This window comes from Pleurodeles waltl, chromosome 9 (assembly GCF_031143425.1).
Source record: "Pleurodeles waltl isolate 20211129_DDA chromosome 9, aPleWal1.hap1.20221129, whole genome shotgun sequence".
NCBI lineage: Eukaryota > Metazoa > Chordata > Amphibia > Caudata > Salamandridae > Pleurodeles > Pleurodeles waltl.
In genome coordinates, this window is record NC_090448.1 from 502,385,522 (window position 1) to 502,401,594 (window position 16,073).

The 16,073-nt window shown below is 45.2% G+C and overlaps 1 protein-coding gene across 9 annotated transcripts in view; it reads right to left on the reverse strand.

The window, feature by feature from the left end:
- SYNE2 (spectrin repeat containing nuclear envelope protein 2) overlaps nt 1–16,073 on the reverse strand; it is a 1,823,309-nt gene that overhangs the window by 451,091 nt on the left and 1,356,145 nt on the right. For all 9 annotated transcript variants that reach the window (XM_069207355.1, XM_069207357.1, XM_069207362.1 and 6 more), the window contains 3 exons: nt 9,075–9,194; nt 8,783–8,983; nt 760–933 (listed from right to left, as the gene is read on the reverse strand). In XM_069207355.1, the coding sequence (XP_069063456.1) occupies nt 760–933; nt 8,783–8,983; nt 9,075–9,194 (495 nt within the window). The remainder of the gene's footprint in view (nt 1–759; nt 934–8,782; nt 8,984–9,074; nt 9,195–16,073) is intronic.

Genomic DNA, 16,073 nt, shown 5'->3' on the forward strand with positions numbered 1-16,073 from the left:
AGGAATGGCTCCGGCTCCTGGAAACTCAGGGAGACGCAGAGCTGACCCAGAAGCAGGCTCTGAGGAAAGAGGCCTAGAATGACGATGCTCCTCCTGTGTTGCATTGTCTGATCAACGGGTTGAAGTCGAAGAACGTTTGTTCTTCTTTGACTTCTTCTTTTTGTGACTCAAATGTCCTGAGGACCTGGAGTGGGACGAGGACGAGTGGTGATGTCTCCGCAAACAGTCTTGTGACCTTCCTCTCGAACGAGTCTGGGAGTCACGCGGAGCCGAGCGCTAGGTCACCATGAGCTTTAGGGACCACTCCCTCACAGCTTTCAGGTTCATGGCCCGGCACTCACAGAATGACTTTGTGTTGTGGTTGCACTCTGAGCTGAGGATCAGCATTTTTGATAAGGTGAAATCATCCTAGAACTTACTAAAACACCTACAATTAGTGTGATACTACCAAAAATGAATTACTCTGTCACTAAAATCTGTTATCCCCCTATATAGTTGTTCCTTTTGTGGCTTTCAAAACCAAGCATTCATTGCAGTGCATTTCAATGGAACATTAATGGCCAAGCATTAGCATGAAAACAATACATTAGGTATGCTTCTTATAGACCTAAATAGTCCTAAGAAAATACACCACCTAACAAACAATGTTGTGACTTTTAACCCACATTTTAAGAGTCTGATTTACAAAGCAATATTGGCAAAGGGAAGAGCATTCTCATGTAGTTATTGAGAGAGGAGGAGTAGGACAAAGAGTTATACCTTCAACAGATTTTCCAAATGAGCACCATACTGAGCAGCTTGCTGCTGAAGCAAGGTGCTCTCTCTCACCAACTCTGTCTGGAATGTCTCTCTTTTCCTGAGTAAAGAATGTGGCATCCTCTTTGAATATGTCTGCATCAGCATTATGTGGTGGCCAAGTTTGTGAAAAAAATCCTGAGACATAGAAGAAAAGATTTAATATATATTAAAATGTTTATTAGATACATTTTTGTCAGAGGAAATAATATTTAAATAGTTAATGACAGTGAACAATGGCATGCGGGTAATGGACACACGATAAAACACATGACAACAACTCACTGACTATTTTGTTTGTAGTACATCAGCAGTAAAGGTTACATCATTTCTTGAAGACCTATCTGCTTTTGGAACTGTCTAAAATGTGGCTGATCATTGTGTCCATCAGCTTGCTAAATGATTCTTCAGATCTGGCTATTTCACACTATTTAATTGTGAAAAGAATTTTCAAAGAAGTAGTGCAACCTGGCCTTATTTTGTCATAATGTCTTACTCCGAGGTAAGAGAAGGATCCTAGGAAAAACATGCTGGCATCCAAACCTAGTTGCTACTTGTAAAGGTGATTTAAACTTTGAAATATTGATGTACCTGATAGTAAAGATGATCTGCTTAGTTCTAGTTCTGAGTAAACAGATGGAAATTGTGGTACTGGGAGTGATAAGGCCACAAGAATATAAATTCCAAGTGCTGAATGAACAAAATAACTTCAAATCATCCTTCTTGTCTTAATGCCCAAATATGAACCTGTGACTTCAGTCCTTTGCAATCCAATCCAAAATAGTAAATGCAGGCTATTGTAGAAGGAAAAAATACCACCTAGTGGTCATTGGATTATCAAAGGCAGTACAATTACCATCAAAGGTAAATGTATTACTGGGAATGGAAATGGTTTACCACCGGCAGGCCAAACTAACAACAGGAATTACTGGATAAAAATGATGAAATTTACCGTCCAAAACCAGATCAGCTCTGTGCTAGCCTTAAAAAGGGCTAAATACATCATTAGCTTCCACAATATGGTCTTGATTATATGCAGTCACTAAGATTTGTTTTTATTGCAGGACCCTAAACCTGCTCCTGAAATGCCAACATATTTTAAACTGCCACTATTTATGCCATCTTGTTGTCAATGTTGCTGCTCAAAAGTAACATGTATACTGCCTTGAGGTAAATTCTCAGGGTATTCACAACTATGGTAATTATATTGTGGTGTAATAATGCATAAATACAACTTGTAATAATATTTATATATATTTTCTGTTGGTGGTATACCTTACATGCCATAAATGATGTTTTAGTTACCATATACACTTTTATGGGCCTGAAGGATCTTCCCTCTAAACAGGCACAGGAAGTCGTAGAAATGGACAGCCCAGTATTCTGATCAGGATCAAATGTCCTGATGACCATAGGCGAGTAGCCCATCACATGATGGCTGCTTCAAAGGTGAACTAGGCCATCTAGCTCAACTGCTCTAAATAAAGTGGTACAGGGAACAAATGCCTTCAAGCAGCAATGGAGTTGTATAAGACAAGGTAATGCCAAAGACTGTGAATTTCAGTGTGTTCTGTGCCCCCCAAAATATATGGGAAAAGCCTTAACAAGCACACAATCCCAGCAGATGAGCATCAAGCAAATTCAAGTTCAGAATACCATATAGAAATTATGGTGAGCAAGATAGGTGAACAGTTTGTGTGTATGAGGATGTGTGAAAACATTGGAGAGAGACACAGCACCCATACTTCTTTGTTTCTTAAAATCTTAAGACTATGGCGGTCATTCTGACCGCGGCGGTCGCCGCCCGCCGAGCGGTTCCCGCCGAAAGACCGCTCCGCGGTCAAAAGACCGCGGCGGCCATTCTGGCTTTCCCGCGGGGCCGGCGGGCGACCGCCAGAAGACCGCCGGCCGGCCCAGCGGGAAAGCCCCTTCAACAATGAAGCCAGCTCGGAATGGAGCCGGCGGAGTTGCAGGGGTGCGACGGGTGCAGTGGCACCCGTCGCGATTTTCACTGTCTGCAAAGCAGACAGTGAAAATCTTTGTGGGGCCCTGTTAGGGGGCCCCTGCACTGCCCATGCCAGTGGGCACCCGTTCCCACCATCCTGGTTCTGGCGGTGGACACCGCCAGAAACAAGCTGGCGGGAAGGCGGTGGGAATCCCCATGGGATTCAAGCAGCGCCGCCATGGCGGATACCCTGGGCCAGCGGGAAACCGGCGGGAAACCGCCGGCTCCCCTTTTCTGACCGCAGCTTTACCGCCGCGGTCAGAATCGCCCAGGAAGCACCGCCAGCCTGTTGGCGGTGCTTCCGCCGCCCTCCGCCATGGCGGTCATGGACCGCCAGGGTCAGAATGACCCCCTATGTCACTGTTACCCAATAGTGAATTGTGGAATCTTGGCTTGGGTTGGACATACAAGGAAGATGGGAGTAGGAGTATGAACAGATCACCTTGGAGAACATTCCTATGTACACTGCAGGTTGGACTAATGTTTAGTTCTTCAAAGCTTCAAAGCTGTAAAGTCAAGTCTGATCTTTTTATCCAGTAATGCAAGGGTATTTTTAGTTAATGTTTTGAAAATCAATGTAAAGAATCGACTATTCCTCCTGTATAAGGCTGTTCTAAGCAACATGTTCTTTGCAGTCAATAAATAAACCAAAGTAAGACTAATGGGTCACTTGGCTTTCTAGATCTGTTGAGTGATAGGCTCCTCTGCAGCATTGTGAACAATGATTTTTTAATTCAATTTTTATTCCATATATGCACACACAGGTAGCTCTTACCAATATACATGCACTGCTGCTTTTCGCTTTTTATTTAGCAATTTTATATATCATGGACTGCACCGATGGGTATTTGTGAGATTTGCATGAAACTGTTAATGACAAGGTAAAAGTGCAACAGAGAAAGGTAGCTTAATAAATGGACATGGAATATTTAAGAAAATGGAAACACAGGTTAAAAGGGAAGCATGTTAAGTCAATAAAGGAAACTGAGTAGTAAGATACAGTTGAGAGTTTTCCTATCCCCATAGATGCAGAGCGTGCTGACGTCTTTACATACAAAAGTGAAAGTAAAACAAGCTGAAGGGCTTGTTTCACTTTCACTGAATCAGTGCTCAGCCATCTGATCAATGATGTTTTTGGGAGAGGTATCGCTGGAAAGCAGACAATCTCCCCTTTAAAATGGTACCTCTGCCCTTTGGATCCCTTCTTGGGGATTGCCACAGGAGGACAAGAGCTTGTGCTCCCCCTTAATCATTTTTATACTTAAGTCTTCCTCCAGGAGGCAGATGGAGGTAATAACCCACGATGTGCCCCCCCTCCAGGGGGTGAGGGGATGAGTGGCAGAAAGCCTACTAGACACCAGAGTATATTGATAACCATGGTTTGTAGGGGTGAGGGCTACCCAGCATGGGCATGGCCATGCCCCCACTCTACATAAATTGGGACACAGTCTTTCTGCCCCAGCCCTTATAGGGCAGATCCAGTAGATGCCACAGATTTTATTTTATTTTTTTAACTACAGGAACAAGTGCTGGCCACCAATGGCATGGCCCTCCCCCACCTGAGCTAAACGAGGCAACAGTCTTTCTGCCCCTTCTCTGGGGGAGGCAGGCAGTCCACCGGACTCAAGAAAAAGTTTTTTTTAATATACGAATGGGGGCTGCCTAACATGGGCATTGTTTTACCCCACCCAACTAAAAGGGGCAACATTCTTTCTTCCCCACCCACCCCCCAGGAAAGATTGGAGTAGTTACCCCCAATCCCCACCCCCACCCCCCACAGGAGAGGGAGCAGAAAGCCCACTAGATGCCAGGGATTTTTTTTTTAATATAGGAGTAGAGCCTGCCCAGCATTGACATGGCCATGCCCACCCACAAGCAAATGGGGCAACAGTATTTCTACTCTCTCTGGGGGCAGATGGGATAATTACCCCCAATCTGCCCCGACGGGTGGAGATAGCCCACTGTATGGCAGCAATATATATATTTAATAAAATATTTCCCATCCTAACATCAGGCCCTACCCTCACCCCTAAAAGAGTTTTTCTGCTCCCCTGGAGACTAAAGCATCCCATCCATTGGCAAGGAAGAGGACGTTTGATTCTTTCGGGTGTTGATTTTACACATGGGCCAGGAGAGTTTGGCTAACTCCCAATATCACCTCACTTGAAATGGTTAATAGCTGCACTTTTTGGGATTGGGTAAGTTGCCATCCAGAAAATAAAAACATCAGACTGAGACAGTTCTGAAAACTAGATATCTGGGGAAGTCCAGGACTGTGTGCTTTCCATGCACCCCACACCATTTTCTTACCCACAATGCCCTGCAAACTCCAAACGCTGACTAAAAACACGCATTTTCCGTAGATTTCTGTGAGGGAAACATCTGGGATCTACAGAGAACCACACAGTATTTCCCCAAGACTACTGATAAAAATGGTACCTCACTTTTGTGGGTGGGACAAGAGACCTTGACACAAAAAGCCCTAAAGTGCTATGTGGAGAGATCAGCAATAGGGGTAGCTGAGGGATTTGGGGCCATGCTTGGCTGATACCAATGGAAACCTACCAACTATAGACATTTTTTAAAAGTAGACAACCAGGGGGTTTTAGGGTGACACGTCTTGTGTGAATCCCATGAGGATTTCTCACCTACAATGCCCTGCAAACCTCAAACTTTGCCTGAAATCACACATTTCACTTACATTTCTGTGATGGAAACCTCTGGAATCTGCAGGAATCCACATAATTCCTACAACCCAGCATTTCCCCACTTGTGCCGATAAGAACGCTGCACCACTTGTGAGGTTTAGGCTAGTGCCAGCAACAAGAAAAGATCAAACCGTGTCAATAGGATCCCCATTCAAGGGCTTCCACTGACCTTGGTTTGATCTTTTCATGTGCAGACACTAGGCCCAGCCACACAAGTGGGTAAGTGTTTTTATTTGCACAAGAGGGATAATGCTGGGTGTAAGAAAGATTGTGACTCCCTGCAGACTCCAAAACATTCCATCACAGAAATTTGAAGAAAATGTGTTTTCTTAGTCAAAGTTTGAGGTTTGGAAGGTATTCTTGGTAAAACAACCTGGTGAGAGCCACGCAGGTCACTTGATCTTGGATTCCCCAAGGTATCTAGCTTATAAAAATGTACAGGTTTGCTAGGTTTCCCTGGGTGCTAGCTGAACTAGCGCCCAAAATCCACAGCTACCTACTTTGCAAAACAAAAAAGGGTCAGTTTTGAGTGGAAAAATATGATGAATCCATGTTGCGTTTTGGACCATTTCCTGTCACAGGCACTAGACTTACCCACAAGTGAGGTACCATTTTTATTGGAAGACAAGTGGGAACGTAGAATAGTAAGATATTTGTTATTACCAATTGGATTTTGCTGCCTTTGTTTCTTCTAAATATAAACCAATGTGTAAGAAAGGAGACATTTTGAAAAATATGCTCCTTTGGGTATCCACAAATCCAGAGATATACAAATAACCCATGCCCCTAAATTCCATATCTTGTGCTCATTTGAGAAATACATATGTTATCTTGATACCTATTTTGCACTCTACATATTTCACCATGTAAATTGGTATACACTCAGCACACAATGAAAAAACACTGTACAGTGCAGCACAGTTGCCGGCTCTCTGTATCTCAGTTCTTGGAAAAGCTCTATTTATCCCTACAACCTAAAAGGAATAGGAAACGTAATGATACATTGCTTTTGTAAATCGGCCATTGTGAAAAAACAATACAGACTGAAAACATTGCCACAAATGGCTCTATTTTTCCTATTCCTTTTCAATATTTCTTTATTTCAACTCTCAGGGCCTCATTATGAGTTTGGTGGTCTTTTGACCGCCAAACTCGCAGTGGCAGTCGGACCGCCGCACTTCTGGCAGTCCAAATGCCAGATTACAATCCTGGCTGTTGGATCGCCAGGAGACTGCTGCTACCGCCAGGATCAGGGATCCCGATGGGGTGAAGGCAGTCGAAGTCATGGTCAGCCACGGCGGTGCCCATGGCAGTACCGCTGTGCTCATCACAACTTCACTTTCTGCCAAACTCCATGGCAGTTACACCGACATGGAAGGCTAGTGGAAAGCCAGTGCTGGGGGCTACAGGGGAGTTCCTGCACTGCCCATTCCCATGGCATAGGGCCCCCCCTGCCAGCATCCTTGGAATGAGCACTGTCTGCTATGCAGACAGTGCACATTCCAAGGGTGCTGGTGTGCAACAGCATTGGCCTCTGCTCCCATAAGGGAGCAGCGGACAATGCCGTTGCACTGTTTCTGCCGGGCTGACCAGCAGAAAAGTCATAATACGATGTTTCCGCTGATCAGCCTGGTGGAAACATCGCAATGCGATAGGGGGTGAGGCTGCAGGTATGATGGTAGCCTCACCCTGCGGCTTTGGTGGTCCGTCGGTTGGACCGCCAAAGTAGTAATGAGGCCCTTAGTTTCTTTGGGAAAACCTTGAGAGATTTACACAAATACCCCCATGCTGAATTTGGAATTGTGTCCACTTTGCAGAAATATATAGCTTTCCTGGATAACCCACGGGGTTTACACTGGTTTCTACCAAAAACTGGAAGTAGGTAGAAAGCACAAAAAATAGGAAAAATGGGCTACCTCTTTGAAAAATGCCAAAATTGTGGTAAAAATTAGGTTTTTCGATTCAGCTCTTCATCTTACTGAAAGCCAAGAAGAATGTGAGTTTAGCACAGCAAACCGTTCATTGCCGCCATTTTTATGAGAAAGACACATACACTTTTATCCAGAGGACTTTTTTCCTATTTTTGTTTTCCACAAAACTCAAAAGTTAGCTACATTTTGGCTATTTTCTCACTCCCCTCCAGAGGAATCCACAAAGTATAGATACCTTTAGAATCCCCAGCACAAACTAACCCAAATAGCCTTAACAGGGCTCAGTATTGGGTGGGGGGGGGGTAGGCCCAGCAGATAAGGGGTTAAAGTATAGGAGAGTCAGTGCATTTCTCAAATGAGACAGTAGACACGGTCATAGGTTAGTGTCTATCCCGGAGAAAGGATCTATTTATAATGAAAGTTGTCTTGAATTTAGGTATTTGAAGTCTGTCAGATAAGATAAAATGGATGGCTTTACAGATATTTTTTTATTTTACTCTTGCTTCCATTAGTAGCCAGTGTGAATATTTCAGGATATGTGTAACGTGATCACATTTTTGAGATGCAACCAGTCTGGCTGTTCATTGTGGCATTACTTTCAGCAGGGTGAGGTATGTTTGAGGGATGCCAGTGGGATAAAAGTATTGCTGGAACCCATTTGTGATATAAAGTCAGGAGTTGCTGTTTTAAATGATTTTGGGATAGGAGGTTTTGATCCTTTTCACAGAATGGGGAAAGAACTTTACTTGAGTGCAAGGCTAGAGCTCCTGTGAAGCTAAGTAATTTAACTTCAGGGTGGTAAGACTGTGAATAAACCTTTAGCTTCAACTCAGATAGTAATACATGGTCAAATCTGTTTCAATGTTTTGGAAAGATAAGGAGAAATTCAGTTTTCCGTGAAATCAGCTTCAGCAGGGTTTACAAGATCCAATGTTATTTTATCATGAGCCAAGAGGATCGTATAGGAATGTATTCCTGTCACCCACAAACTGATGTATAGTGTCTTCTGAATCTGCTAGAACTAACCTGAGAGGTTTCACATAAAATGTAAAGAAGGCTGAGGCAAGTGTAGATCTTTGATGCATGCAGCAAACTGTGAGTCAAGTTCTAGAGTTGTGCAAGCTAATCTTCAGTAATTGTATCCATATTCTACTCAGCCTGACATTCGCTTTTTAATAACTGAACTCATTCCTGTCTGTCCTCCACAAATAATTTGTATTCAACAGAAGTATTTCACATCTGTACTGGCTACTGCTACAATTACATAATTGACAATTGAGAAAATGCAGTGAAATAATTCAATGCAATAAAAGGCAAGACAAAACAACCTATGCATGACATACCTTGTGATTCTGCAGGTGTTCCTCCAAGGCTGTAATACTTATAAATGGTAGTCCCTGACTCAGAGTAAGTTTCTTCCGTCCAATGTCCACTAACTCCATTAAACCACGAAGGAGGCCATTGTACTCTTTCTCACTGATGAACGTATAGCTTAGTTCACCTTGCCTCGATTGCAATATCCTCCAAGCATCATCAAGAACAACCTAAGGATGATATCACTCACATTATTAGAGGCACTTGGCTAAAAGTCATTTACCAGCTATGAGAGACAGACTTACTGAGAATAAGTCTTACCTCTAACTTGTGTATTTCATGTTGAATTGAAGTCGGTAAGTGGAGTTTTTCACCTTGACTTCTCAGCAATGCTACCTGTGTCTCACAATTTCGCAACTCCAAATCATGTCCCTGTAGTTTCTACAGCACAAACACAGAAGTACAACATCTTAAATTAGTGTCTTAAGCACTGTACAACAAGATTTTTTAATAATGCAAGTAATTAACCTATCTTGGAAAAAATATTTGAAGCTGCAATAGATATGCAAAGAATGAAGTATGTACTGTGAAACAAGTCAAGAAAGAACAACAACTTTAGACGAAATTGTGTTTTAATTTATCTATCTTCATCATCCCATTCAAAAGTAAATCTATACAATAAGTTTCCTTACATATTAAAAAAACAGTCAGCCCCGTAAGATCTTTTATTGTGACAAATATTTGCTGGTTTTATACTTCAATACTGAAACTTCCAAAGTAAGTCCAGTGGGGACATCTCAGGGCAAAATTGTCCAGTTTTTAGCTTTGCTGTGCCAAAGCATGAGAAGAACAAACATATACACAGCAGATACACCCAGCTACAAAGGGAGCAGCTGATACGAATTACAAATGAACCACCTCTGTATACATAATAACAAGAGACTAACATGCGGATCTGCTACGATGGGCATCATCAGTTAATTAAGGTTTGGGCACCTCGGAGCAGCGAGCACTGGGGTTAATTTGTAGATAAGCGTTTTCCACAAGGGGTAACACAACACAACTAACGAAGGAGTAACAGCACTTAACAGTACATTTTCTTACCATCCAATAGCACTCCTGGAAAATCAGGTTCCATGACTTCACATGGTAGCAAAAGCTTTCAATTAGTAATCCAACCAAAAGCTGGCAACTGAAAAATCTGCTGCATGTGTTGAGCGAAATGAAAAATATTGGCTTCAGCTGATTTTCTTTCCTGGATGATAGGAGAAATTGTTATTTTTCCCTACCATGTATCCAGTTCTTCTTGATATAGGGGAATCAAGAGAGGAGGCCAGGGTAATTTTATGATTGTGCCTCGAGTTGGTGCAGAGAAATTAAGATTTGCAGGTATTATGGGTCCTGAACAAGATAGAAGGGTATGCAAGTGCCACCTATGTAAAGGTGGTAGCAGAAAATAAAAGAGTAATTATGGTCCCTCCTGTGGGCCACGCAGTTCTGGATTATAAATTTAGGGTCCCATCTATTCAGTAATCTAATTACATGTTAGGCTAAAACAAAGTGTCAATGAGATAACCAACCTAGGTGTAACTCTTGGCAACAATGATACAAAGCAACAGACTCTTCCCCTGAAAAGTGTTTGCTAACTATTTAATCAATGCCAAAATAACATAAAATCAAGAAGCTAACCAATAAAATTCTGAAACCAGCTTAGTGTAAAAAGAGAAATGAAATAGTAATAATAATGACACACAATAGTCCGAATCTGATAAAGGTAACCGGAAATAGTTTTTTTTAAGGTGGCCATATAAGTCTGGCAGATCATATTTGTTAAGGGTTATACCTCCTGACATTTTCTATGGAAGTTCAAATCTTTAAGCAAGGCAGGATGTTGTACCCGGTCAGGTCCTCACAAAGTTGGAGACATTATTTTTTGGGTCCTGCTGAAGCTTTGAGTTTTGATACCAGAAGTTCTGAGTGGGACAAACTTGGAATATGTAGCAGCTGAAGCCCTTTCTTTCGCAGGATCACTTTATGCCACATTCCCCACACAGAGTGTTATTTTCTGACTTAGTAACTCTTTTGGAACTCAAAAATCCTCCAGTGGGGCACCACATGATACTATAGATGATAAGGGCTCCACAAGGTTAGACACTTTTATTTCCGTGGTTCCTTGGTAACCTCCAACTCTTCTTCAAAAACCTCTGTGTGGGAAAACCCAGCAAATGTAGGCCACCGAGGTCATATCTATTTCAAGGGAGCCATGGCACCCACCAATGAGTCTCCAGAGTTCGAAAAGTGTTTAACTTACAAATTTTCAAGTGCTGGAGGCCATTCTACTGGTTACTCCTAAAGCTCCTTAACTGTTAGTGAAGGATTCCAGGAGCCCAGGCCATAAATGGCAGAGTAAGGGTTTCAGCAAAGTTTAGTCTAGTCCACTCTCAGTTCATCAACTGGCTCTTCATTAAAGCGCATCTCTTTTCACCTTTACATCCATGAGACTAGGGGAGGCCAACTGCCCTGACTATTGAGAATCACTTCAAGTCCTTGGGCTCAACTGGGAGCTTCTCTAGGCTTCAGTCTTCTTTCAGGTAGATATAACACAGGTTCTCCTACTTCCCATCTTTTGAAGATCAATTTGTGGTGCTGGATAGCTTTTGTTTTAGGAGTTACAAGTTAATTAGTAGCCAGTGACTGATTGATGGTAATTCCTAATTCAATCCCTAGATAAACCTAAATATTCACTCAGCCGTCTTTTACAGAAATTCCTCAGTTCTCTGATACCTGTAAGACAAACCAAAGAAACCCTGTTCTTCCATGATGATTGGACGCCTTTGTCAGCAAGCGAAGCTCTGAATCCCCACCAAAAGGTTGTTCTATTGTGATGAAGGAACTACACCAGAAAAATAACCCTGGCTAGCTGTTAGGCCAGGTCCTATTGTTGAGAAAGGAAACTGTATGGTTGGGAGCAATGCAACATAGCTAGATCTTTGTAAAGGTAATTTACTGTTGCTATCCACTATTCTCTTCAACATTCCAAGATAAGCACCTTCAGATGGACTGCATTTCTCTCCCTCTCATTGTGCTCCTGCCAGAAGGTCAATCTCAGAGGTCTCTCCCATGAAAGCTATGTCACGCCTCATCGCAAGTTAACTTATGTCACAGAAGTAGGGAGAAACAACAAGTGATGGACGGAATGCTGAACATTGTCAGACACTCACCCCCAGTCACAGATCTGGGTTCAATCCATCGTTTTTTTGCTCACCATGCCACCCCAGTTTGGACCCAGCCATATGCAAATAAGTCTTGACCCTGTTCCTCATGGGAACAGTCCAGCCCGAACTGCCAAGCCAGGTCCTCACTGGACCGGAAACAAGCATCCTGGGACCGGTTTCGGGGTTTCACCCCTCATCAGCCAGGCTAGCTTGAATCCAGTGGCATGGGAAGCACGGGACCCACGTCTGGGTATACCCTTCCCACTTAGGGCGACAAAGCAAAAACAACAAGTGATGGACGGAATGCTGAACATTGTCAGACACTCACCCCCAGTCACAGATCTGGGTTTAATCCATCGTTTTTTTGCTCACCATGCCACCCCAGTTTGGACCCAGCCATATGCAAATCAGTCTTGACCCTGTTCCTCATGGGAACAGTCCAGCCCGAACTGCCAAGCCAGGTCCTCACTGAACCAGAAACAAGCATCCTGGGACCGGTTTCGGGGTTTCACCCCTCATCAGCCAGGCTAGCTTGAATCCAGTGGCATGGGAAGCACGGGACCCACGTCTGGGTATACCCTTCCCACTTAGGGCGACAAAGCAAAAACAACAAGTGATGGACGGAATGCTGAACATTGTCAGACACTCACCCCCAGTCACAGACCTGGGTTTAATCCATCGTTTTTTTGCTCACCATGCCACCCCAGTTTGGACCCAGCCATATGCAAATCAGTCTTGATCCTGTTCCTCATGGGAACAGTCCAGCCCGAACTGCCAAGCCAGGTCCTCAGTGGACCGGAAACAAGCAACCTGGGACCGGTTTCGGGGTTTCACCCCTCATCAGCCAGGCTAGCTTGAATCCAGTGCATGGGAAGCACGGGACCCACGTCTGGGTATACCCTTCCCACTTAGCGCGACAAAGCAAAAACAACAAGTGATGGACGGAATGCTGAACATTGTCAGACACTCACCCCCAGTCACAGATCTGGGTTTAATCCATCGTTTTTTTGCTCACCATGCCACCCCAGTTTGGACCCAGCCATATGCAAATCAGTCTTGACCCTGTTCCTCATGGGAACAGTCCAGCCCGAACTGCCAAGCCAGGTCCTCCCTGGACCGGAAACAAGCATCCTGGGACCCGTTTCGGGGTTTCACCCTTCATCAGCCAGGCTAGCTTGAATCCAGTGGCATGGGAAGCACGGGACCCACGTCTGGGTATACCCTTCCCACTTAGGGCGACAAAGCAAAAACAACAAGTGATGGACGGAATACCGAACATTGTCAAACACTCACCCCCAGTCACAGATCTGGGTTTAATCCATCGTTTTTTTGCTCACCATGCCACCCCAGTTTGGACCCAGCCAAATGCAAATCCGTCTTGACCCTGTTCCTCATGGGAACAGTCCAGCCCGAACTGCCAAGCCAGGTCCTCACTGGACCGGAAACAAGCATCCTGGGACCGGTTTCGGGGTTTCACCCCTCATCAGCCAGGCTAGCTTGAATCCAGTGGCATGGGAAGCACGGGACCCACGTCTGGGTATACCCTTCCCACTTAGGGCGACAAAGCGAAAACAACAAGTGATGGATGGAATGCTGAACATTGTCAGACACTCACCCCCAGTCACAGATCTGGGCTTAATCCATCGTTTTTTTGCTCACCATGCCACCCCAGTTTGGACCCAGCCATATGCAAATCAGTCTTGACCCTGTTCCTCATGGGAACAGTCCAGCCCGAACTGCCAAGCCAGGTCCTCACTGGACCGGAAACAAGCATCCTGGGACCGGTTTCGGGGTTTCACCCCTCATCAGCCAGGCTAGCTTGAATCCAGTGGCATGGGAAGCACGGGACCCACGTCTGGGTATACCCTTCCCACTTAGGGCGACAAAGCGAAAACAACAAGTGATGGATGGAATGCTGAACATTGTCAGACACTCACCCCCAGTCACAGATCTGGGCTTAATCCATCGTTTTTTTGCTCACCATGCCACCCCAGTTTGGACCCAGCCATATGCAAATCAGTCTTGACCCTGTTCCTCATGGGAACAGTCCAGCCCGAACTGCCAAGCCAGGTCCTCACTGGACCGGAAACAAGCATCCTGGGACCGGTTTCGGGGTTTCACCCCTCATCAGCCAGGCTAGCTTGAATCCAGTGGCATGGGAAGCACGGGACCCACGTCTGGGTATACCCTTCCCACTTAGGGCGACAAAGCAAAAACAACTGTGCCACTGGATTCAAGCTAGCCTGGCTGATGAGGGGTGAAACCCCGAAACCGGTCCCAGGATGCTTGTTTCCGGTCCAGGGAGAACCTGGCCTGGCAGTTCGGGCTGGACTGTTTCCATGAGGAACAGGGTCAAGACTGATTTGCATATGGCTGGGTTCAAACTGGGGTGGCATGGTGAGCAAAATAATGGATGGATTAAACCCAGATCTGTGACTGGGGGTGAATGTTTGATTGGTTCCGCATTCCGTCCATCCAGTTACGCTATCCCACAGCGTTTGTGTTTTGCTTTGCTTTTGCCGCCCTAAGTGCGCCGGGTATGCCCAGACGTGGGTCCCGGGCTCACTGTGCCACTGGATTCAAGCTAGCCTGGCTGATGAGGGGTGAAACCCCGAAACCGGTCCCAGGATGCTTGTTTCCGGTCCAGGGAGAACCTGGCCTGGTAGTTCGGGCTGGACTGTTTCCATGAGGAACAGGGTCAAGACTGATTTGCATATGGCTGGGTTCAAACTGGGGTGGCATGGTGAGCAAAATAATGGATGGATTAAACCCAGATCTGTGACTGGGGTGAATGTTTGATTGGTTCCGCATTCCGTCCATCCAGTTATGCTATCCCACAGCGTTTGTGTTTTGCTTTGCTTTTGCCGCCCTAAGTTCGCCGGGTATGCCCAGACATGGGTCCCGGGCTCACTGTGCCACTGGATTCAAGCTAGCCTGGCTGATGAGGGGTGAAACCCCGAAACCGGTCCCAGGATGCTTGTTTCCGGTCCAGGGAGAACCTGGCCTGGCAGTTCGGGCTGGACTGTTTCCATGAGGAACAGGGTCAAGACTGATTTGCATATGGCTGGGTTCAAACTGGGGTGGCATGGTGAGCAAAATAATGGATGGATTAAACCCAGATCTGTGACTGGGGGTGAATGTTTGATTGGTTCCGCATTCCTTCCATCCAGTTACGCTATCCCACAGCGTTTGTGTTTTGCTTTGCTTTTGCCGCCCTAAGTGCGCCGGGTATGCCCAGATGTGGGTCCCGGGCTCACTGTGCCACTGGATTCAAGCTAGCCTGGCTGATGAGGGGTGAAACCCCGAAACCGGTCCCAGGATGCTTGTTTCCGGTCCAGGGAGAACCTGGCCTGGCAGTTCGGGCTGGACTGTTTCCATGAGGAACAGGGTCAAGACTGATTTGCATATGGCTGGGTTCAAACTGGGATGGCATGGTGAGCAAAATAATGGATGGATTAAACCCAGATCTGTGACTGGGGGTGAATGTTTGATTGGTTCCGCATTCCGTCCATCCAGTTACGCTATCCCACAGCGTTTGTGTTTTGCTTTGCTTTTGCCGCCCTAAGTGCGCCAGGTATGCCCAGACGTGGGTCCCGGGCTCACTGTGCCACTGGATTCAAGCTAGCCTGGCTGATGAGGGGTGAAACCCCGAAACCGGTCCCAGGATGCTTGTTTCCAGTCCAGGGAGAACCTGGCCTGGCAGTTCGGGCTGGACTGTTTCCATGAGGAACAGGGTCAAGACTGATTTGCATATGGCTGGGTTCAAACTGGGGTGGCATGGTGAGCAAAATAATGGATGGATTAAACCCAGATCTGTGACTGGGGGTGAATGTTTGATTGGTTCCGCATTCCTTCCATCCAGTTACGCTATCCCACAGCGTTTGTGTTTTGCTTTACAGAAGTAGGGAGAGCCTGGTCTGTACTAAATTGATTCCTGCCCAGAGTTTTGCAAGACACAAAAGACATGGTAATAGAATCATCTTCACAATACTTTTAACAAAACCAATGTTCACAACAATATATATTTATGATAACCATTACAATACTGAGCCTGAATTCTTATGAAGATTTTAATGATGTCCTGGTAGTCTCTGTAGCTATTTCC